Genomic DNA, 24,515 nt, shown 5'->3' on the forward strand with positions numbered 1-24,515 from the left:
ACAGATAAAACCATCTATAATGTGAAATCCCAGCAATCCAGTTCGAACATGTTCACCAAAAGTGATGAAGGCCTGGACTGGAGACCATCAAAGCCAGCTTCTAGGAAGCTGTGTCAAAGAAGATAAATAACAAGAAACAGACCAGACGTGGGCATGGTGGTGCATGCATTTATACCCAGCACTCGGGAGGCAGAGGCAAATGAATCTCTGTGAGTTTGAGGCCAGCCTGAACTACAGAGTGAGTTCCAGGACAGCCAGGGCTACACGAAGAAACCCTATCTGGAAAAAACAAAAACAGAAAACAGATTAGAAATTAGAGCCTCTGGCCCACACACTACACCCATCACCACACCCTGACATTTTGGGTATTTTCTAGCATCTGGCCAGGATAAGAATCAGAATTGTTTGGGCTGGGTGTGGTGGCACACACCATTAGCCCCATCACCAGGAAGCAGAGACAGGTTGATCTCTCTGAGTTAAGGGCTAGCCTGGTTTGTATAGTGAGTTTGAGGCCAGACAGAGCTATACAGAGGGACCTATTTAAAAATTCAGGGTGTGGGGGTGAATAAACTGGAATCACTCACTTTTGGGGTTTCTGTCCTAAAACTGTGCGACGGGTGTATTTCTTCTCATCATTTTTTGTTTTGTTTTTAGTTTTTACGATGTGGCTCACCTTGAATAATGAATAATGGATCCTTCTGCTTCAGACTATTGCTATTGCTGGGATTACAGCATGTGTGACCACAGCAGGCTTTCACTGTGAGAATAGAGTCAGGTAGAGCCTTTAGGAGAGGGCTCTGTCCTCCTAATGGATTAACAGGTGAGTGGATCTGTGGACTATTGTGACTGGCTTTTGCTATGGAATTGAGATCTCCCTGGCTTCCTTTATTTCCCCATTTAGTGTCTAAAGAAGGTCATGACCCAACAGACCCATACCAGATAGCAAACATATGAGGCCCTTGGACCTCTGAACTGTGATCTGAATTAGCTGCTTGAATGGTAGTGCATGCCTGAAGTCCTGGAGACAAGACAATCAGGAGTTCAAGGAGTCCACAAACTTCACAGTGAGTCTGAGGCCAGCTGGAGCTACGTGGGACCCTATCTGGAGATATGTCTACATGTAAATTAATCTTAATTAATCAATCTTAGGTATTCAGTTACAGAAATAGAAAACAGTTTGGGGCCAGACAGTGGTGTCTAAATGTCTTTAGTCTCAACACTCCAGAGACAGAGACAGGTGGATCTTTGCTTCGAGCTCAAGTCCAGCCTGGTCTACAAAGTGAGCTCTGGGACAGCAAGGATTTCATAGAGAAACCCTGCCTCAAACAAACAAACAAACAAAAAGAGTTTTATTTTTAACTCCCTTGACTTAATTACTTAATTACTTAATTACCTCCCAAGCCCTGCCATGCCTCCCTTACCATCACATTGGTGATCAGGGTTCCAACAAATGAACGGGAAAAGACAAGACGGCAGCGTTCTGACTTAATAGCACCTAAGTAAGGCAAAGGAACTGACTGGAATTGTTGCGACCCTTTCTCTGCTGCAGTTTCCCACATAGCAGGCTGGTTCAGGCTCGCACTGCCCTAGTCCAGTTGCAGCAGGCTTCCTGGTTGCCGTTCTGAACCTGTGGGAAGTTTATGCTTTAGTCTTCCTTGCATAGTGACCACAGGGCATTGGGGCTCCTGGTGTTCTTTTTCTGGTCTCATCCTCAGGCTGGTGAGCTTACCCGGGAACTCATTCCTAAATAAACCTGGCTTTTTATAATTGTAAAATTCAGCTCGAATTGGCTTATTTCTTCGTCGAAGAAAACCTATTACCTAACTTTCTGCAAGGTTCTCTTTTCTAACACATGTATCCCCTCTTAAAACTTGAGAGAGTTAAGGTGCCTTCCAGAATGCAGTTGAAAACCAAGGCCTCTCTGCCCTCTGCAAGCTAATGTTAGGCTGCCCCCCTGTGGCGACCACAAGCAACACCGACATGACCTTTTTATAGACAGCAGGCATTGAGAAACCAATTTTGGATGTGTTTTAACCTCAACATACTGCTGTACCTCTCCAACCCTACCGCCGCCCCCGCAACACACACACACACACACACACACACACCAAAGAATGTAAAAAGACAAATCAGAAAAGATCTCCTTTTAAACAAAAATAGGCCGGGTGGTGGTGGCACATCCCTTTAATCCGAGCCCTCAAGGAGGCAGAGGCAGGCAGATCTTTGAGAGTTCAAGTCCAGCTTGGTTGGTCTACAGAGTGAGTTCCAGGACAATCAGAACTGTTACGCAGAGAAATTCACACCTCAGCCGTTCACAGGACTGGTTGTTCTTCCAGAGGATCTGGGTTCTCTCAAATATATATAACAATGAAATATAATATGGAGTCACCTGATTCGGCTGCGGGTTGAGGAGACACACAAGAGGATCGTCGCGGGAGCCAGATTGTCTGACCCGGGACCCCCCGTGCGCCAAGCAGCGCCTGAGCTTCGAGCAACATCCTATCAAGATCCCAGCGAGTATAGAGCGATACAAGGGTGAGAAGCAGCTGGCCATCCTGGACAAGACCAAGTTCCTTGTACCTGATCACATGGATATGAGCGAGCTCATCAAGATAATTAAAAGGTGCTTGCAGTCCAATGCTAACCCAGCCTTTCTCCTGGTGAATGGGCACAGCATGGTGAATGTGTCCACGCCCATCTCTGAAGTGTACAAGAGTGAGAGAGATGAAGGCGGCTTCCTGTCCATGGGTTGTGTCTCGCCGGAGACATTTGAGACAGCACTAGCTGGAACAATGCCTAAAGGCTGTTACGCCCTTACCAAGGTAAAAGGAACGTTACCAGCAGACGCTGGTCAGCTCACCACCCACAGATCAGAACGTTGACACCCACACAGGGTATTAGGAACTGTTTATCAGCAGAAACTGAGCTCCATGCAAGTGCATTCAGCTTGGAAAGTCATCTAAACTAGGCTATCTTGTGTTCAAACTTTAGAAGTTTTAAAATAAAATACTTCGTATCCTAAATATATATAATATTTTAATATATGTTTATATTAAAATCTATTTTAATATATGTTTATATTAAAATCTATTTTAATATATTTATATTGACACATAGCATGTCAATATAAATATATATTCAGTATAATATTTAATACATCTAATGTATAATAATAAAAACTATTTTTATCGCAAAATAAAAAAGCAACCCCACAACTTCCGGGCCAAGTGGGGCACAGGTAACTAGTCTGGGAGCCCCTAAGTTATGACATATGGTCTCCCTTAACCAAAAAAATTTTTTTTCCGAGACAGGGTTTCTCTGTGTAGTCCTGGCTATCCTGGAACTCACTCTGTAGACCAGGCTGGCCTTGAACTCAGAAATCCTCCTGCCTCTGCCACCCAAGGGCTGGGATTAAAGGCGTGCACCACCACCACCCAGCGTCCAAAATTCTTAGGATCAGAAGTATTTGGGATTTTGAAATATTTGTATTACATAATGAGATATCTTGGGGATCAGAAATTCATATCTGTATTATATACACCTATACACAGAGCCTAAAGTTAATTTAATAAAAATTTTAAATAAAGTTTTTATTTACTTATTTATCATCTATGTGGAGTGTGTGTGTGTGTGTGTGTGTGTATGTGTGTGTGCTATAAGTGTAGAGGTCAGAGGACAGCCTGTGAATGTTGGTTCTCTCCTTCCACCATGTGGATCCTGGGGATTGAACTTGGCTCATCAATCTTGGTGATAAGGGCCTTTACCTGGTAACCCATCTCACCAGCCTTTGACAACACGTTTATTTTTATTTTAAGTGCTATGTATGTGAGTGTGTGCACAATGAATACGGTAGTTCTAGAAGGACAAAAGAGGGTGTCAGATCCCCTGGAGCTGGAGTTACAGCTGGTTGTGAGCTGCCTGCCATGGCTGCTGGGAACTGAACTCAGGCCCTCAACAAGTACAGTTCAGGCTCTTAGCCTCTGAGACATCGCTCCAGTCCCCACCAATGCCTAAATAGAAAATGAAACGGGATTTGAGCCTTCCTCCTCCTAGTGTAAGTTCTCACCAGGAAGAGCCGTGGACAGCTGGAAGGGTAAAACCAGTGGTATGGTCTGGATAAAACCCTGTATTGCACACTTAATCCCAGAGGTATTTGAGGCGTGGGAATTATGGGAAGTATTCAAGTCACAAGGTCTCTGCCCTGAGAAACAGATTCATCTGCTCAGCGATGAATGGATTAGAGGCTTCTCTGGGAAGTGGCTTTGACATAAGAGCCATCTCCTCTGACACACCGTGCACCATCTCACCCGGTGACTCCTCTACTAAGTTCTGACGCAGTGAGAATCAATGCCAATAACAAGCTCTTGGACTTCTTTTCCCTCTAAGAACTGTGAGCTAAATAAACCTTTATTACTTATAAATTACCAGGTATCAGGTACTTTGTTATAGCAACAGGAAGTGAGGCAGACAGCAGATGTTTCTTGACTCCATACAGGGGTCTCTCAGAAGGCCTATTTTTACTCTTTTTTTTTTCCTTATCGCTGTGGAAAATTGTGATTCATAAGGTATACTGGGTTTGAGTCCTGACTGTGCTACTTTCAGAGAACAGAGACAAGTACCTTAATTTTTCTGTGCTTCAGTTCCCTCATAGTCAAGACAGCACCTCTTGCCAGAGCCCCTGGGGATTAGAGGAGTAGAAGCGGGTAAAGAGCTCAGAACACTGACTGGAACCAAGGAAGCACCCAATGGAGGCTATTTTTAAGCTCCTAAAACAGCAGTTCCCAACATGCGGGTTGCCACCCCTTTGTGAGTCACACAGCAGATAGCCAGCCTGTATATCAGAAATCTACATTACAATTCATAAAAGTAGCAAAATTAGTTATGAACAAAAATAATGTTATGATTGAGGGTCACCACAAGATGAGGAACTGTATTAAAGGGTCTCAGCGGTAGGAAGGTTGAGAGCCACTGCTCTAAAAGAAAAATAAAAGCAACAAAGTAACAAACTGCCAACATTCCAAGCACAGCCCTGGGGCCACTTGCCTGCACAGTCTTTCAAACTCCACCTTTAGATGCTGGAAGGGAAAATGTGTGTCACCTGGTGTGTCATAACAGCATGTTCCCAGATGTACAACACCAGGAGTGAACCCTAATCTAAGCTGTGGACTTTGGCTAATACCAACTGACAGGAAGTCTGCCGTGGGGCAGCTGTCATGAGAAGTGTGTGGAGATTCTTTGTAAGCTTCCATTTTGTTGTGAACCCCAAAGTTCTATAGAAAAGGAAGCCTGGGCTGGGAAGATGACTCAGAGGTTAAAGCGTTTGCTGCACAAGCAAACTGAAGTTGGGATCCCTGGAGCCCACATAAATGCTATGTGGATGTGGTAGCTCGCCTGTAATTCAAGCCCTCAGAAGCCAGAGAAGGATCCCTGGAGCAAGCCGGCTAGTGAGACTAGCTAAATTGATGAATTCTGGGTTTGATTGACAGCCTCTGAATCAAAGAATAAGGAGTTTTTGAGAAAGAGTCCTGACTTTAATCTTGAACCTCTACATACACAGGCATGCATATATGTACACACGCACACATGTAAACATGAATAAACATATGCACACCACAAACACATTCGTATGAGAAAAAGAAAAGCAAGGAGTATTAATTGAGAAAACAAGTTAACTGCTAGGAGGCAAACAGTTCTGAGAAAATAAAGGGAATTACATAGGCATGGGCTTGTTTATTTTTATTTTCATTCTTATTTATTTTTACTTTATGTGTTTTAGTATTTTACCTGTGAAACAGAAGGAGACAAGAAGGCATTGGTTCTACTGGAAATGGAATTTATATGTGAGCTGTCTGCTATGGATTCTGGGAAATGAATGAATCTTGGTCATCTGCTGGGGGCCAGTCCTGACAGGGTCAAGTACTGAAGTGGGACACAATTTGGGAACAAGGCCAAAGGCTGATGACCTCAGGCATTTAACTCCCACTGCTCTGAGGTCAGAAGCTAAAGGCTTCTGGCAATTTCACAGAGAAATGAAAGGAAAAAAGGAAGGAAGGAAGGCATACACACACACACATACACACACACACACACACACACACACGCACACACACACATCGGATGAAACAGAAAAGGCCAACACTCAACTTTATTATTGCTTTCAGCTTTTTAGACAAAAAGTTCTGTATGTAAGAAAGAATTACCCAGTAGGAAAAATGTTACACAAAAGGAAAGTAACAGAAGGATGTCCATAGTAAGTTCAAAGCAGTGTTGCATTCTATAAGCTCACTATAAGTTCACAGCAATAGTGTCACATGGGAATTACAGAAGGATGTCCATAGTAAGTTCAAAGCAGTGTTGCATTCCATAAGCTCATTATAAGTTCACAGCAACAATTTCACATGGGAATTACAGAAGGAGGTCCATAGTAAGTTCAAGGCAGTGTTGCATTCCATAAGCTCATTATAAGTTCACAGCAACAGTGTCACATGGCCTTGCTTTATCACAGTGCACACCTGTGGCTACATCCTTGGACCTGACCTAGAATGAATGTTTCCCCTTGATCACGAATCTGTCCCAAGCCTACTTCTCTTCTGAGTGTAACTTATGAAAGCTCACTGTCCTCTTTATTATGCAGCCTTTACTCACTATTCTATGAGGAGGGGCACATTCTGTTCTTAATTCTAACTTTATTATACCTTTCTGGCAAAACAACTACAACCATCTCCTTAAACTTTCTTCTTAAAATTATTTGAATTGAATCAGAAATTCTATAAAGTCATCAATACGTCTAAACAGCATTATTACATGAAAGTACATCTTCATATTGATCTGCAGGAAATATGCCCAACAGAGTGGGCTATCACCCAGGAGGAAATCACACCAGGCTACAGGCAGTGAGGGTCTCCTGGTGTCCACTCACACCAAGCCAAATAAATGAGGAGCATGGCAAAGACAAACATGAGATGCACATCAGCAGCAAGAAGCAATCCTGGGGTGAAGTCTCTGGGGCTGTGCCTCACCAGAGTGCACCCATCAAAGCTGAGCAAGAAGGTGGGTCATCTCCAGGGAGCTCACTTTCCCACTGCAACTTTTCCTGTATGGCACCTGCCAGTCCTCTGCAAGGGGTTTAAGTACAGCAAGTGCTCTGAAGCACTGGTGCCTGGGGCCAGCCCCTGCGTAGGGAGAAATCTTTCTTGTTGGCTCTTCTTGAGGCAGCAGAGGGAGAAGATCGTCGGTGGAGGGTAGGGGGTAAGACTTGGTCTTACAAGATTTGGGGTAGCCGGGCGGGCGGTGGTGGCAGGCAGAGGCAGGTGGATCTCTGAGTTCGAGGACAGCCTGGTCTACAGAGTGAGTTCCAGGACAGCCAGCCGCCAGCCGGGGCTACACACAGAGAAACCCTGTCTCAAAAAAAAAAAAAAAAAAAAAAAAAAAAAGTTTCCTATGAAAGTTATCTAAGGGAAAAGCGGAAAGATCCTAAGTGGGGAAAAGGAAAAAATTCTAGTAAGGGAAAAAAAATCTCCGGGGGGAGGGTGGAGAAAGGAAGGAACAATTAACCTCCCTTTGTCTTTGCCTTCAGGACTAATACATCTTTCAGAATGCATGATCACATGTTACAAAGTTCATCACAAGTTCACACCAAAAATCAAATCATAAATTGAAATAGAAGTTTACAACAGAGAATGTTTACATGCATATCCATTAGGAGTAATTATCTGGCTAAACATCCATCACCTGTCTAGCTCCACAGGTTCACTGAAGGTTTAAAACTATAACTAAGTTATTAGTGAAGTTTTGTATAGATAAACCCAGGCAATATTTTATCTTCTGTCCCAGCACCTATAATAGAGTCTTAGTTCCCTTTTTATGACCTTTGGTTAATTGTTTACAATCTATTGGAATGTGCTCTGAGCAGGAGAAAGTCTGGTTACTATCTAAGAGCAATTAACTGGTGACACTTGGGAGACTGGCAGAGTTCTCATCACAGTTTTGACTATCAGAAAAGGACCTAATAGCAGTCACATTATAAAAGAGCTTAATAATCATTGATATAATTTTAGGAATTCTTACAGGATCATCATGAAGACTTAAGAAGTCATCTATTTGTCTATATAGCATCACTACAAGACAGTACATCTTCATGGATCTGCAGAGATCTGCTCCAAAGGGTGTGCTATTACTTAGTGATTGTTATATCTGTTTAATAATAATATAAAAAGCATATTAATAGCAGGAATCTTTCCTAAAAATGAGTTTCTTACAGCCTTGCTGAATAAGGACGTACCTGTCACAGATTATATAATAATCCAAGGCAGGCCTTTTCAGGATGATAACCTGCTAGTTATTAGCTTGTCCCATTGTGGCTCCTGCCATACTGAGCCATCGCTCTAACCCTACAGACATGGGAAAGGAACAAAACAAACAAACAACTTCTTTTGGGAAAATGACCAGAGTTCAGTTCCCAGCATTCATTCACATTAGACAATTTACAACCACTCATAACTCTAGTTCCAGGGGATCTGTCTTACTCAGTGCTCCACTGCTGAGAAGAAACAGCATAGCCAAGGCAACTCTTAAGCATTTAATTGGAGTTGGCTTAGAGTTCAGGGGTTTAGTCCATTATCGTGGTGGGAGAATGGCAGTGTGCATGCAGACATGGTGCTGGGGAAGAAGCCGTGTCATATGGATAGCTTCATCAACGCAGGACTTGAATAAGGGAAATTGAGTTGCAGTTGCAGCGAATGCATAGAACTCTGTCTTGTTTGCTCAGGCATTCTGTAAATCTAAAACTGTACCAAAAATAAAACCAACTAGTTTTTAAAATCACCCTGACAATTTTCTGAACCTGGGCTGCAAATCCTCTTGACATGCAGAAACAGTGTATCATCTGTGACATGCAGACACAGTGTATCATCTGCAACATGCAGACACAGTGTATCATCTGCGAGGTTTAAGTATACACAGCATTTCCAGAAACCCAGCCACTGTCTGCAGAGAGACAGCTGCACTGTTTCATTCGGAGTTTCTCCAAGCCTTGGTCACTATTCCAGAATAGCACATCCTCAAGACATATTAGTGGCCTTTAAGAGTCAGCTTTTGGTACCTCTGCTGTGTGTTTATAGCTGGCTTTATAAAGAGGGGCTAAGCATGTGACTGGTTCATGTGTCTGAGCACTAACTATTCACATACTGTTTTATTACTAAGTGCTTTCCTTTCTTGCTTCCCTTAGGATATCACTGTGCCATCAAAATGCTTCCTGCCTGGGTTTTGTTACACACACAATTTCGCCACAGAATAGAAGCAAAATATTGGTTAATTACAGATCCCCAGTCTGATTGAGCTAAGAACCTGAAGTAAAATCCAACTCCAGGGAGACTCTGGCTCTTCCCAGCCAAGGGGATCTATTAGTACGTCCCACAGTGTGCTAGCACCCTCCTGTCCCCAGTCCTGGTACAGGCTGTTCTTTCTCTGAAATGCCTCATCCTCTTCCATCCCAGACCAAGCAAACAAAATGCACTGCTCCCCAGACCCCCCAATCTCCATTTTTGCCTTCAAGACATTGCCAGGGCTATGTCCCCACCCCTGTCCCACTTTGACTCGATTTCCTATTACTATCAAGTAGGAAACCAGGTCAGTGATAATAATTAGAATAAGCATGAGAAAAATGCAAGCGATTAACTTGTGAGTAGGTAAGATTGTCAAGAGATGCCCCAAGGCCTTCAAGGATGAAGAGGCCTTGAAAACTTGTTAGAACTGAACTCAGACTGTCCCTCTTGGCATATTAGAAGACTGAAAAGAAAGCTTAAAGAATAACTGTCTTTTCCAGTGTAACTGTCTTCTCCCAAAAGTCACCAGCTAGGGCTATGGATGCAGCAGGGATAAGAGTGTTGGCCTCACATGCACAGGGTTCTGAGTTCAGTCCCCAGCACAGTCATCTGTAATCCACCATGATCTAATTAACTGTCTTTGATGAAACAAGCCTGGTGGCTAGATTCTGGGAACAGAACAGAACAAAAACAGCAGTAGCATGGTCTGGCTGGCACATAGGGAAAACATTCTAAAAATAATTATATATTTAAAAACACACACATTTATATTACTTTATATATTTGTATTTATTTTTATATAGTAATACTTATGTATGTTTATTATTTGGAAGCAAGTGTGGCACTGTGCTTGTGTGGAGGTTCAGAAAACAATTTGCTGGAGTCACTTCAGTCTTTGCAACATATGGGTCCTGGGGTTTGACCTCAGGCCATCAGGCTTGGCAGCAAGCACTCTCACCAGCCCAGATAAATATACTCTTAACTTAGGACAACAGTAAGTCTCACTCCCCCAACACCAGAGAAACCAGACCCATGCACAAATTAAAGATTGTAACTTGCAATCTTATCAACATTTTCACGCAGTGGGAGTGATAGTAGAAGGTGGATGCCTTCTAACTAAACGTTATTGAGATAACATTTAACGTGATGTGGCTTGGAGCCCCTGGAAAATTAGGTTTTTAAGCACTGGTGGTGGCGGCGGCGACGACTACAGGGGGAAGGAGGCAAACATCACCTCAGGAGCCTTTGTTCAACCCTCCTTGTTGGACTCAGGTACCGCAGGAGGGCCTGTCTGTCTTCCATATATGTTGGGGAACTACGTTTGCAAAAGCACCTGGCCACCTCCTCGACCTCTTGGGGAACTCCCTCGGAGCACAGCGCTGGGACCTTCTGCGACAATAGGTGACACTGGTTTCTTCCTTCTGGTCGTACTTGCTCCCTAATCTGCTGATAGGGTAACAGCAAGCTTAGAGGGCTCCACCTCGGAACAGGCCATGAGGAAGAACCTCCCAGCTAGCTCCGATGTGCCCAACGACCAACAGACCCCTTCTTTCCTGCGCAGTCTTGTCCCCTTCCCCAGAGATTCAGGACACGTACCTAAGGAGAAGACAGGAGTGTGAGGGGAAGGGAAGCAAGCTAGAAGCTGGAACCCAATACCCCAAAGGCAAGCCACCAGCGAGGCGGAGTCTGGAGAGCCGGCGTTCGGGGGAGGGGTGCAGTGGCTCTTTGTCCCCGCCCTGGGGGCGGAGCCGTGGCCCGAGCCTGCCAAACGTGGTCTACAGTGCAACCCGGCCCGGACCCTCTCACTGGCTACGGCGCTCCGACCTTGGGATTCCCGGCCACCGGCCAGCGTTGCTGTCCCTTTGGCCTCCCAGCCCTGCGTAGGCACAGGTGCACCGCCCTGCAGTGGGCCTGGCGGAATAGGACTGCGGCAACAATGGCGCGCGGAAACGCCCCTCGGGACAGGTGAGGCGGGAGCCCACGTGGAGCATATCCAGGCCCAGGTAGCCCTGAGCCTGTGAATTCCAGTTCGTCTGGATGCTCCTGGGCTCAAAGACCAACGGGACTACAATTCCCATCAGCCGATTCCCTTGGCTGCCTGAGCCAGGGTGATGGGGATTGTAGTCTGTTCTGCTGAGGGGCGGCTAGGGCGGCCCAGGCGTACGTCCTCGGGGTGACCTTCTGATTGATCCCCACAGCTACCATCTGGTCGGGATCAGCTTCTTCATTCTGGGGCTGGGCACCCTCCTCCCCTGGAACTTCTTCATTACCGCCATCCCGGTGAGACCCACGACCGATGGGCAACCGCGTGGTCACAAACCTCCATCCCTCCAGTCGTCTTGGACTGTGGTTCACGAGCCGCTTTCCTCACCAGGCCACCTACTACAACTCGCCTGTCAGCGAAAGCACCAAGCCTCATAGAGGGAACCGCCTCTTGCTTGGCTAGGCAAACTTTTAGGAATGTTCAGATCCCAGAGAGGCAGGGCTATCAATGCAGGGAGTCTGACCAGCAAAGGAGCCACCATCCCATGCCCTTTGTGGTTATTTCTGACCAGTCACTCCAAAAGTGGTTTTTCCAAGCCTTTGGCTTTCTTTGCAATGGCATAAATTACATTCATTCAACTAATACTTAATGTGCAACTACTGTACAGCAGGCACCGCAGACATGGAGGAACCATAAGAGAGAAAGGCCTGTTCCCCAAAGCATGCATTCTTTATGGAAAGGCAGAAATGTATAGCTTGTGTTTTCTTTGGGATAGTGTTATTCAAACATATTCAGTGGGTTAACTTTCCAGGTGCCTGTGGAGTGCATGGATCAGTGCTGGAGCCTGGACAACCAAAGATGGATCGGCTACTGAATTTGAAAGCCATAGAGCCAGAGCTATTAATAATATAACATGCCATGTGCCTGAAGCAAAGTGCTAAAGGTTCTCAGAAGAAATTTCTTCTGCTTCATAGAAGAGATTTGTAAATTAGGAACTGAGCAGGCAAAGTTGGGGGGGGGGCGATTCAGAGGGGAAGCAAAGAAGACCCTGTTTAGAGAAAGATCTGGGGCCTGCAGCTTACCAGAATGGAGCAGATCCTAAAACATGAGGTCTGCCTTGCAGGCCATGGGCAGTGTAAGCAGAAGAATGCTGGGCTATGTATGCTCGAGAGAATGGGTTGGCTTAGTACCTAAGCTGGAGCCTGGCATACAGTAGGTGTTCAGTAAATACCCATGGAATGAATAAGTGTTGAGGTTGTTACAGTGATGGGAATGGAGGCTAGGGTCAGGACACTGAAGAGGAAATGGGACCCAGCGATGTAGCAAGGCCTTGAGCTCAGGTGCAGCGGTCAGCCATTAAATATACCCAGTGTGTACACATCTAGCTCCAACTGTGTGCCAGGTGCTGGGAACGGTGCAAAGACAGTCCCACAGATGCTAACCAAGTGTGGGGAGGTGGAGGTGGGAGGGGGAAGTGCTTCTTGACCCTGCACTGTCTCCCTGTGTGGCAGTACTTCCAGGGGCGGTTGGCAGGGACCAACAGCAGCGCCGAGACCCTGAGCAGCAACCACACCAGTCCCACAGACTCTTTCAACTTCAACAACTGGGTGACACTGCTGTCCCAGCTGCCTCTACTGCTCTTCACACTCCTCAACTCCTTCCTGTATCAGTGGTGAGAACCAGCCCTTGGACCCCAACCTCCTTGTGGAGACAGTCACAGAGGCCAGAGACACATGGTCCTTCCCCGCTCCCACCTCACTCCAGCTCCACTGCCCTGCCCCGTGCCTCTCTGCTCCTGGTGCCCCCCTGATGTCCTCTGCCCCTTCTGAGCAGCATCCCTGAGTCGGTGCGTATTCTGGGCAGCCTGCTGGCCATACTTCTGCTCTTTGCCCTGACAGCAGCGTTGGTGAAGGTGGACTTGAGCCCCGGGCTGTTCTTTTCCATCACCATGGCGTCTGTCTGGTTCATCAATTGTAAGTACATCTCCCTCTGACTTCACCACTTCTTCCGCGTGCTGGGACAGTCCAACAAGTCCTTTAAGGGAAGACAAGACCATTATCACCCAAATCCCCAGAGAAGAAAATGAGCCCAAAGAGAGGAAAAGCCACTTGTTTAGGACCCATAGTGACCTAGAGAGACCTCCTAGTCAGAAGCCTCACAGACCAATGGTTATATCTCAAAAGAGCCTGGGTGTGGTGGTGCATAGCTTCAATCCCAGCACTTAGGAGGCAGAGGCGGGCAGATCTCTGTGAGTTCAAGACCATCCTGGTCTACATGATGACTTCCAGGCTAGCCAAGACTACATGGTGATGCCCTGTCTCTAATTAATTAATTAATGAATGAAAAAATACATGGGGGATATTTTACCAGACTGTCCTACATCCCCAGAAAAACCCACACTTGCCTAGACTGCAGCTTCCCATGCACCTTACGGATCCTTCCTGTCAGATGTTGCTGAGGCTGCCTGAGTGTTGACCCCTCCATGTCTCTCCACAGCCTTCTGTGCAGTGCTGCAAGGCAGCCTCTTTGGGCAGCTGGGTACCATGCCTTCTACCTACAGCACCCTCTTCCTCAGTGGCCAGGGCCTGGCTGGGATCTTCGCTGCCCTTGCTATGCTCATGTCCTTGGCCAGTGAGTGCACCTGGGGCTTGGAGGGCTGGGTAGCCTCTAGAATCTGGGGAAGAAGAGCAGACACAGGAGGAGGATGCCTAGGTTACGAGGTGGAGGCGGAAGTGGTGGGAAGTGCAGACTAAGGGACAGGGCTTGGGCTTTACACTGAGGAAGAATGAAACTACAGAAAATGGGGACTGTGAGATTTGTGTTTCCTCTGCAGCTAAACTTTCTGTCACAGGTGGTGTGGATGCCCAGGCCTCTGCCCTTGGGTACTTCATCACACCCTGTGTGGGCATCCTCCTCTCCATTGTGTGTTACCTCAGCCTGCCCCATCTGGTAAGCCTGCCACTGGGCTAGATGCACCACCTTAGGGAATTTTGGACAAAACCCTGGAAGAGAGGAAGGGAGAGAGAAGTTGACTGGGGACCTCAGCCTCCCAGCCAAGGGTGTGGAGGGAACCACACAGAAGCCTTGGGCAGGACTGACTTGCTGATCCTTCTGCAGAAGTTTGCCCGTTACTATCTGACCAAGAAGCTGTCTCAGGCCCCAGCTCAGGAGCTGGAGACCAAAGCTGAGCTCCTCCAAGCTGGTAAGCCCCAGGATGCTTCAGGAGATGTGGGAGAGACACAGAGAAAGTTCAGGTACACTCTCCTGGGTACTTCCTTCTGTCCCCCACACCCCAGTAGCTCATCCCTTTGAACCTTGTATGAGCAGAAGCAAGCCATGAAGGGAAGCCATCCCTGCTGCCCTGTGGTTCAGTTTCCTCTTGAACAAAATGGAGAAGCAGAAGAGAGCACTGTGGATCCACTATCTCTAAGCCTTGGACAAATCATCCCTTAAACCGCTCTAGGCTCCATTTCTTTGTTGTCGTTATTGTTGTTTTTTGGTAACAGGGTCTCTCTACATAGGTCAGACTGGCCTCAGACCCAGAAATCTGCTGACCTCTGCTTCCTGGATGCTGAGACTAAAGGCATTCGCCACCATGCCTGACTGTGTCTCCATTTCTTCATTCCAAAGTGGCAATGAGAGAATCTATCCAAGATGTTTAACTCATTGCCTGGCACGTAGGCAGGGGGATAGCAAGTCAAAGGTCAGGCTAGGTAACAGAGAGAGGCTAGGCCAGTCTTGGCTAGAAAAAGATCCTATCTTCAAAAACAACAGCAACAACAACATGTGAGGGCTCAGCTGTAATTCAAGCACATGTCTAACAGCCCATGAAACCAATCCCCAGCACCACAATAAACAAGCAATAAACAGGCTGTCACCACTGTTAATCCTGTCTGTGCTTAGGCTGGAAAGAGTCACTTTCTCACCACTGAGGATTTCCTTGTTTTGGGGAATTTGAGTCATGGGCCTGACCCCAGCCTTCCCTCTCCCCTAGATGAGAAGAATGGGATTCCCATCAGTCCCCAGCAGGCAAACCCAACTCTGGATCTTGACCCTGAGAAGGAGCCCGAGCTGGAGCTGGAGGAGCCACAGAAGCCAGAAAAACCTTCAGTCTTTGTTGTCTTCCAGAAGGTTCGTTGTCTTTTCGAAGGTTCAGCTATGTGATAGCTTCTAACCCACCACCCAGGGATTTTCTCCAGCCCTGGGACTCTCCGAGACCAGAATTGGACCTTAGTGCTTATTCCCTCCGTTCATTGGCTCATGGTGGCTAGGGAAACAGTGGGCAGGGCTGCAGCTGCAGGGGGCCTGAAGGGGTCTGGGAGGGCTTGGGGGAGGGGGGGAAGGCTGCATGACAAACATGGTGCTTCCCTGCCCACTCACACCCCTGCCTCCGGCTCCCAGATCTGGCTGACGGCGCTGTGCCTTGTGTTGGTCTTCACAGTCACCCTGTCGGTCTTTCCTGCCATCACAGCCATGGTGACTACCAGCTCCAATAGCCCTGGGAAGTGGAGTAAGTGTTGGGGTAAAGCAGGGGGTGGGGGAGTGAGGGAAGAGGCAGATGGGGATCGAGATGACTGTCAGCTCTCGTTTCCCCAGGCCAGTTCTTCAACCCTATCTGTTGCTTCCTGCTCTTTAACGTCATGGATTGGCTGGGCCGAAGCCTGACCTCCTACTTTCTGTGGGTAAGCTTGTCTGGGCTAAACCAGCCAGAAGTTTGGGAAGTCACTGGGGACCAAAGGGAGGGGAGGAACATAGAACGGTGACTTTCAGTAGTCCCCCTGTCCTGACATTGGAACAGCCCTCCAACTGGCAGTAAGTGACTGGCCTCTGGAATGGGCAGGCCAGGCTGGCAGTGAGAAGCCACTACATGTCATGGAATACCATGCCCCCAGTGTCCAGCTCCAGCCTAGCCCTCTGCTGCTTGAAGGCTCTTGTACCTGATGAGGACCAGGATATGATTCTTAGGGGACTGCTGTCAGTGGGGTATCGTTTCCTTATGTGAAAGCTCTCTGGGAAGTAAAACAAGTATAGCAGCAGCAACCTATGTGAGGACACGACCTGGAGACCCCGCCTCCCTCCCACCGGCTTGGAAGCCCATCCAGGAGAGTTGTAGTCAGGTTGGAGGAGTACGTGTGCTCCGATGCACCTGACTGCAGATCTGACTGTCCTGTGTGTTTTCTGAAAGCTAGAGCACGGGATTTTGAGTGCTCTTATTATAAAGACTCGATGTGGGGCAAGGGAAATGGTCCAGTGGCTAAGAGCTTTCCCAGAAGACCTGAGTCCAGTTCCCAGCACACATCAGTCTGCTCACAACTGCCTGTAACTTTAGCTCCAGGGGGTTAGGTAACCTCGTCTGGCCTCCTGGGGCACCTGTGTGTGTGCTTGCACACACACAAACACACACACACACACACACACACACACACACACACACACACACACGGCATACCCCCTACGTAGCTGCAGGGCCCACACTCACCTGAGCCTCTGTCACAGCCAGATGAGGACAGTCAGTTGCTGCCCCTGCTGGTGTGCCTGCGCTTCCTATTTGTGCCACTCTTCATGCTGTGTCATGTGCCCCAGCGTGCCTGGCTGCCTATCATCTTCTGGCAGGATGCCTACTTCATCACGTTCATGCTGCTCTTCGCCATTTCCAACGGCTATTTGGTGTCTCTCACCATGTGCCTGGCACCCAGGTCTGGGAAGCAAAAGGTTGGGGGATGGGCATGGGGAGGGCCTAACTCTTTGAGGGGTATCGGGAAAGGAAGACCGTTGACCCTAGGTAGCTGTCTGAAGACCTCTGGTGCCATCCTATGGGACAGGCCTCCACTGTGGTACTCATCCCAGGTTAGGAACTGAGGAGGTTACCTGCCCAGGTAGCATAGCTATTTTCTACAGGGGCAATAAGGCTAGGACTCTCAGGAGACTGAACATGACAGGAAGAACCAGTTGGGGATATTCTGTTGAGAAATGAAGTGATAGAATCTAGAACCCTATAAAGCTGGACCCTAAAGGTCCAGAAAGATGCTCTTTTTTCTAGCAACTTCATTTTACAGAGGAGACTGAGCCCAGAGAAAGGCCAGGTTATAACGACACAGGATGGGGTCAGACTCAGACTAGAACTCCAGTGCCGAGCATTCTCTATAAGTTCCTGTCTCTATGTGATCTAGGCAGGTGCTGCCGCATGAGAGGGAGGTGGCCGGAGCCCTCATGACCTTCTTCCTGGCCCTGGGACTCTCCTGCGGAGCCTCCCTTTCCTTCCTCTTTAAGGCGTTACTCTGAGGACCACCAATGCTCCACACAGTCCTCCCCTCAGTCAGTGCTGCTTCTGGAGCTGGGACATTTCCTGGGGAAGGACCTCTGCTATACAGGGTCTCCTGGTCTGTGGGTGCCAGGAGGGGGCAGAAACTACCTTGGCTAGTAGCCACATTGCATATGGTGAGGAAGAATCCACCACTGGTCATCCTGCCTCCAGCTAGGAGTGAAACTGGACAGAAATGTGGAGCTCCCCGAGCTGCACAAAAGAGCCCATGGGAAGGCAGCGATCAGAGGAAATCAGGCGCAGGGCCAGGGCCCTTCATTGCCATCCCGACTACATCTGTTCATCAAACCACCCACTGACCCCAGGGAGCAAAGCCACCTGTAGGTCTCACTTAGGACATCCTGATGGTCTCTACCTCGGCTCAGAGTGGGAACTGGGACCAGCTCCAGAGCAACAGCTTCCCCCTACTCCCCCCACAAGGCCCTGGGTAGGGCATGAAGTGTCGTGGATATTGAGGGGAAGAGAAGGCTCAAAGGACTTCTGAGCTTCTGACAGTGTTTTCTCACAGCCAACACCCCCAGAATCCAGATGGGCCTGGCTAACAGAAAGACAGTTAGCCTGCATGTGTTGTGCACTGCACTTTACAGTTTGCAAAAGTTTTTCCACAGCCACTCAAGCCTCTGTGAGGCCTTTGGAACAAGCTGGGCAGGGATCATCCCCAGGTGGGACTTGACTCGTCCACAGAAGAGCAAGGCTATGGCCTTCATCTCCCTCCTTGGAGGTGCTGGCCCTGTGACCCACCTCTTGCTTCTTTTCCTCAAAGGTCCCGAGGCAGGTGCCCTCAACACTTGTCTTTTCACCCCATTTCTCCTCTGACCCTTTTCCTGCATCCAATAAAAACTGCTTTCTATGATGGATGCTTGGAGTGTTGTCTTCTAAAGTCCTGCTCTCGTTATTGGCCGGAAGTAAACTGGGTGGGGCAGGGATGACTGTAACCATGTGACAGATTGAGGTGGCCGGTTCTGAGAGGGGCAGAGGTTTGTGTGCTGGCTCTCTGAACCTCTTAACAGCTGAGGAGGCCAAGTGGGTTTGCAAGAAGCTGTCCTAGAGTGCCTGGGTTTGATTCCCAGCACTCAAATGGTGACTGGAAACCCTAACTCCAGTTCTGGGGGATCCAACACCCTCTTATGGTCACCAGGCACACACATGGTGAACATATGTAATTGTGTAAATTATCCAGTATTTATACCAATAAAGTCAAGGGAGGCGTCAATGGAGTTAAAAACCTGCTAGCTCAGTGAGGTAACTTTTAATTTTCTGAACTGCATACAAAATATTAATTTACAAGCCTGAGTTTGCAACTAAACTACTAGCTCTTTAGAAATCTCTGTCACTCTACAGAACTAGTCTGCCTTTGTCTTGAGCTCCTCCAAACCCAAGAGGGCTCCTTAGCTGTCTTTCCTAGAATACTGTTTACCTGTGTCCTGCCAGCTGCTTCGTCTGTTCCTGAAGCCTAAAGAGAAAATCCCTATCTTTTACTTGGAGCTCATTCCATAAAGTCAGAGAGAGAGAGAAAGTGAGATGGAGAGAGTGCTTTATCCCAATTGCTTATAAAAAGTCTAGCTCTTTCCTCTTCCTCTTCCTTCTCCTCCTCCTCCTCTTCCTCCTCCTCTTCTTCCTCCCCCCTCCTCCTCCTCTTGCTCCTCCCCCTCCTCTCTACACCCTTAGCAGTCATTGTTACAGGGAGAGGCCCTCCAGGTCATTTCACCTTTACAGTGGAGCAGCTCCAGGTCCCTAGCTGACTTTGCCTCCGGTCATAGATCAAAGGCCACACGACCTCCCTCAAGCAATTTGCCTTAAAATAGGCGGAACTTTGCATTTTTAACATTCTTATTTAAGCTTGAATATTTTGCTAACAATTAAGTTTTCTATGTACAGTAATCAAATATTCTGTGACATTCACATGTGCAGGCAAACACTCATCACAAATAATAAATAAATAAATAAATAAATAAATAAATAAATAAATAGCTAAGCTTTGCTACTCCCCATCTTGAGCCCCCAGCTCTCTCCTGCATCTGCTTCTTCTCCCAGTGTTGCTCATTCCTTGCTGTCTTAGCTTCAGAGGCAGTCAGCCTGGGCAGGTCTCCAGCAACCCAGGCAGGGCCCCTGATGGGTGGAGAAGCGGTCTTCTTCATCTCTGCCCACATGTGCCACCTGCTCTGCCCAGTAAGGTTTTCTACCCTCTGCCTTCCGTGAACATTCACGGAGCACACATACCAGGGGCTGAGCCAGGGCACTGGCTTAAACCACAGGCTCTTGGTATCTTGGAGGATGGTAAAGTAAGCTATGAGTCTGGAAGCAGAGATCAGCTACAAGGCAGACCTCAAGTAAAGACCCAGACCTTCCGACTGAGGCTGGTGGGACTGGGTCCCAGTGCTTGCTGAGTCTTCAGAGAATTCTCTAGGGCTGGCTGACTGGGTCAGGAAAGTGCCCCTCCCTCCACTTACAGGTCAGTAACCCACAAGGGCCACTGTCAACTGGAACATGCCAGGAGGAGGCTGGCTTTTTAAAAATTTATGTGTGGGGCTGGAAAGACGGCACAGTAGTTTAGAACACTGACTGCTCTTCCAGGGGGCCTGAGTTCAATTCCCAGCAACCACATGGTGCCTTTCAACCATCTGTAATGGAATCCAATGCTCTGAGGACAGCTACAGTGTACTCATATACATACATAAATAAACCTAAAATAATTTTTATGTGTATGAGTGATGTCTTGTTGGTTCTTATTGTGAAGAAACCATGACTACACCAACTACTATAAAGGAAAGCCTTTAACTGGGGATGGCTTACAGTTCAGAGGTTTAGTCCATTATTGTCATGTCAAGAAGTATGGCAGTGAGGCAGAGGCAGGTGGATTTCTGAGTTCGAGGCCAGCCTGGTCTACCGAGTGAGTTCCAGGACAGCCAAGGCTATACAGAGAAACCCTGTCTCGAAAAAAAAAAAAAAAAGAAAGAAAAAAGAAGAAGAAGAAGAAGAAGTATGGCAGTGTGCAGGCAGACATGGTGCTGAAAAGGTAGCTGAGAATTCTCTGTGTGGATCTACTGCAGCAGGAAGAGACACTGAGCCACTTGGCTTGAGCTTCTGAAACTTCAAAGCCCATCCACTCTAGACAAGAGCCACACCCATTCCAACAAGATCACTCCTCCAATGCCACTCCCTATGAGCCTATGAGGGCTATTTCATTCAAACCACAAGTGATCTGCCTGCATATATGGCTCTGTTCTCTCTCTCTCTCTCTCTCTCTCTCTCTCTCTCTCTCTCTCTCTCTCTGTGTGTGTGTGTGTGTGTGTGTCTGTTTGTTTGTTTGTTTGTTGCACACAGAGACCAGAAGAGTGTCAGATCCCCCGATACTGGAGTTACAGATGGTTGTGAACTTAGGGATGGGTGCTGGAAACACCCACATCTAAGAACAGAACCTGGGTCCTGTTTAAAAGTAGCCAGTGCTCTTAACTGTTGAAACATCTTTCTGGTCTCTATCCCCGACCTCACCCTTTTTTGAGATAGGGTCTCACTAGGCTGGCCTTGAACTTACAGAGATATGCCTGCTCCTGTCTCCCAAAGGCTGGGATTAAAGATGTGCACACCACACCCAAAGGAAGGCTGCTTTCAGTATTAGAAACAAAAGCTTGAGCAGAAAGGCTGCACCTGTGTAACTGTGGGGGCCTTTTCTATACCCACCTCAGTTCACAAATAAAGACATGGAGGTTTATATTTATTTTTAAATGCCTAGGCCTCATGCTAGGCTTGTTCCTGACTAACTCATAACTCAATTTCCCATTAATACTAATCTAGGCTCTGCCACATGGTTAGTTACTTCTCCTCAGTATCTGCAGCTCAGTTTCTCTCCTCTACGTCTTAGTTGCTAAATCTCACATGCCACTCTCTTTCTCAGAGTTCCTCTCTCTGCCCAGATGTCCCACTTACTATTCTGCCTTTTGCTGTAGACCATAGGCTTTTTATTTTAACCAATCAAAATTAGGCAGGAAAGGAAGGACAGAGACACTTCTTCACACTGTACAAAAACATCACCCCAACATGCCTGTCTGTCCCTTTCCTGTTACCCAGGGTCCTGTTCCTACTACTTCCTCAGCCCTGATACAGTTCTGCCACCAGACTCTGCCTCACCTCAGAGCAGCCCATTCCCACCAGCAAGCCCTTGAAGTATCAGTATGGAGAAGACTGAGCCAGCTTCAAGGGAGGGGCACAGACGTTTGAAGCTCAGTCTTGACCCTAAAGTTGCTGAATCTCTTATAAGGAGGCTGGGTAGCACTGGTTAAAATTCTACAAATATAAGCATTTGTGGGGTAGGTGCCTGCCCATAATCCCAGGACTTGGAAGTGCATGCAGGAGGATCAGGAGTTCAAGACCATCTTTGGCCACATAGAGAACTTGAGGCTGTCTCGAAAAGAAACAAACAGGGCTGAAGAACAGGGAACAATCTTAAGGGCTGAGGCCAAGCACAGCTCAGAAATCTCAGGAGGGAACTGCTCTGGTCAAGGGCTGTTCTCTAAGACACTGAAAGACACATCAATGCCCCAGCAGCTGTCTGGAGTAAGGATCACAGTGGAGGCGAACAAAAGCTCAAGTCTGGCAGGAAAAACCTGGAAGGGATTTTTGTGGTGAACTGAAAAGGTCTCCAAATTTCAAGGAATTTACCAAGTCATGTGCGTGCACCTTGAGGTGCCTGTTCAGAATTGGCCTGAGAAGGTCCCGTGTCTCTCCGGGGCAGGTCCTTGGAGTGGGGAGAGGGTCCCGTGTCTCTCCGGGGCAGGTCCTTGGAGTGGGAGAGGTTGTGGCAGAGCTGTGAGCAGCTTGGCTGATGCTGAAGACAGGCCGCAGCACAGAGCTGGAAGCCATGCCACTTCTCTGGACAATGTTTACCATGGGAGTGTAAGCCATATCGTCCAAACTTTAAAACAGAAATTGAGCTAGCCATGGCGCATGCCCGTGATCCCAGCAATGGAGAGCACAAGGCAAGAGAATCCTGAAGACAACAGCCTTAGGCTCCACACTAAGACTGAGGCCAGACTCAGTGGTGCACACCGTCATGCCAGGCACCCAGGAGGCAAACAGGAATCTCTGTGAGTTGGAAGCCAACCTGTTTTACATAGTGAATTCCAGGATCGCCAAGACTACGTAGAGACCCTGTCTCAAAAACAAACCACCACCAACAACAACAACAAAAAGCCCACACCGTCTATCTCAAAACCACAATCAATAAAATAATGATAATGGAGCATCCAGATGTGCTGGGGCATACCTATGGTTTTAGCACTCCAGAGGTGGTGGCAGGAGGTTCACTAGTTCAAGCCCATCCTGGACTACAATGTCAAGGTACTCTTTAAAATAATAATAATGATATTAATAATAATAGTAATAAAACAGGGGTCACCCAAGGGAGAAGAGAGCTGCCCCAGTGCCCAGTCCACCACATTCTCCTCCCTCACTGTCGCTGCTTCTCAGCCCACAAAAGCCACCAAAGGTCTCCTTTCATATAAACTATCTATTTTAAAGTTCTATTTTAATAGTGTTTATTTTGTAAAGTCTATTATCCTTAGAGTTCTGTTCATGAAGAAAAAAGTAAAAAACAGGATTACTGAGCTATATATCAGTTAAAAAAAAAAAAAAAAAAAAAAAGAGGGAGGGAAGATATACCCCTCCCCACCTCCAGGATTTCTCTGTGTAGCCCTGGCTGTCCTAGAACTAGCTCTATAGACCAGGACTCAAACTCAGAGATCTACCTGCCTCTGCCTCCTTAGTGCAAGCCCCACTACAGCCCAGTATAGGTTATTATTTTTATTAATTATTGACCAGATTATACAAAACAAAACAAAGCCTGGCGATGGTGGTGCATGCCTTTAATTCCCGGATTTGGGCACTCGGGAGGCAGAGGCAGATGGATTTCTGACTGAGACCAGTCTGGTCTACAGAGTGAATGCCCAGGACAGCCAGGGCTACATGGAGAAACTCTGTCTCAAAAAACTAAAACCAAATCAAACCAAAGTTCTTACAGTGCAGCAAGCCTGATTTCTGAGCCCTGTGTCTACAAAACCGGGGTTGAAAGTTCTGAACCTCCCCTTCTCTCCTGACGCCTGTCTTCAGGCCTAACACAGCCTTGGCAGAGAGCTGGCGCCCCTGTATCAGTCTGTGAAATGGAGTTATCCTGAATGTTTAGGACCCGACAGCCTGTGGAAGCCTTCCACCCAACCAATCCAACCTTGCCACTCAGTCCTCCCTAGTCTGCCCCAGCGCTGTGGTCTGCCCTCGGCGTATCTCTTAACTTGGTTAAAAAGAAACGCAAGTATTTATTAAGTCAGTTGATGAAGCAGCGGAGGTCCCGCCCTTCCCCCCACACTTCTGCTAACGGTTTCCATTCATCCACAAACTAAGTGCCTTCAGTATATAAAGCGGCTGCTGTGGGACTACTCGAAGCCGTCTGTTTCAGTGCATGCAATGGGCCAAGGGCTGTGTAAATAAGAAGTTTCCACCCTGGAGGAAGCGAGAGGAAACAGCAGAGATTTAAACAATCACACCCCTGCAGAGAAGATCAGGTGAGGTGTTGCTGGTCAAAATTCGAGTACCAGTCTTAGGGGCAACGACCCCTACGCTGTACTTATGAGAAAAAAAATAGTGGAACTTTTATCAACACCATGCACGTTCTGAAAGCAGTAGTACAAATCCCCTGGAAACATGGGCTGTAGGCAAATAGTTTGGAGAAGAGAGTAGGACCCCGGGCTCACGACAGGCAGAACGTGGAAAATTAAGAAGCCTTCTTCCTATAAAACAGGATCGACGAGGATGGGATTCGAACCCACGCGTGCAAAGCACAATGGATTAGCAGTCCATCGCCTTAACCACTCGGCCACCTCGTCCCACACACGGT

At 47.5% G+C, this 24,515-nt stretch overlaps 1 protein-coding gene, 1 long non-coding RNA gene and 1 other non-coding gene across 4 annotated transcripts; 1 reads left to right on the plus strand and 2 right to left on the minus strand.

Moving 5' to 3' along the window:
* Window positions 1–6,120: 6,120 nt before the first annotated feature.
* LOC143434887 (uncharacterized) lies at window positions 6,121–11,077 on the minus strand. The gene is made up of 2 exons (XR_013104740.1): window positions 10,920–11,077; window positions 6,121–10,766 (listed from the first exon to the last, which is right to left on the minus strand). It is a non-coding gene; the product is annotated as an uncharacterized LOC143434887 (long non-coding RNA).
* A 3-nt stretch (window positions 11,078–11,080) lies between these two features.
* Slc29a2 (solute carrier family 29 member 2) lies at window positions 11,081–18,494 on the plus strand. 2 transcript variants are annotated; one of them, XM_034513901.2, is made up of 12 exons: window positions 11,081–11,288; window positions 11,522–11,603; window positions 12,819–12,979; window positions 13,141–13,280; window positions 13,804–13,938; window positions 14,159–14,256; window positions 14,425–14,509; window positions 15,302–15,438; window positions 15,709–15,817; window positions 15,904–15,989; window positions 16,804–17,003; window positions 17,478–18,494. In XM_034513901.2, the coding sequence occupies exons 1-12, from the start codon at window positions 11,260–11,262 to the stop codon at window positions 17,587–17,589; spliced, it is 1,374 nt and encodes a 457-aa protein (XP_034369792.1). In that variant the 5' UTR covers window positions 11,081–11,259; the 3' UTR covers window positions 17,590–18,494. The 2 variants fall into 2 exon arrangements, with proteins under 2 accessions (XP_034369792.1, XP_076771529.1); XM_076915414.1 differs by having other exon boundaries at window positions 11,097–11,288; window positions 14,141–14,256.
* A 5,928-nt stretch (window positions 18,495–24,422) lies between these two features.
* On the minus strand, window positions 24,423–24,504 carry Trnas-gcu (transfer RNA serine (anticodon GCU)). The gene has a single exon. It is a non-coding gene; the product is annotated as a tRNA-Ser (tRNA).
* Window positions 24,505–24,515: the final 11 nt, after the last annotated feature.

Source organism: Arvicanthis niloticus, chromosome 1 (genome assembly GCF_011762505.2).
Source record: "Arvicanthis niloticus isolate mArvNil1 chromosome 1, mArvNil1.pat.X, whole genome shotgun sequence".
NCBI lineage: Eukaryota > Metazoa > Chordata > Mammalia > Rodentia > Muridae > Arvicanthis > Arvicanthis niloticus.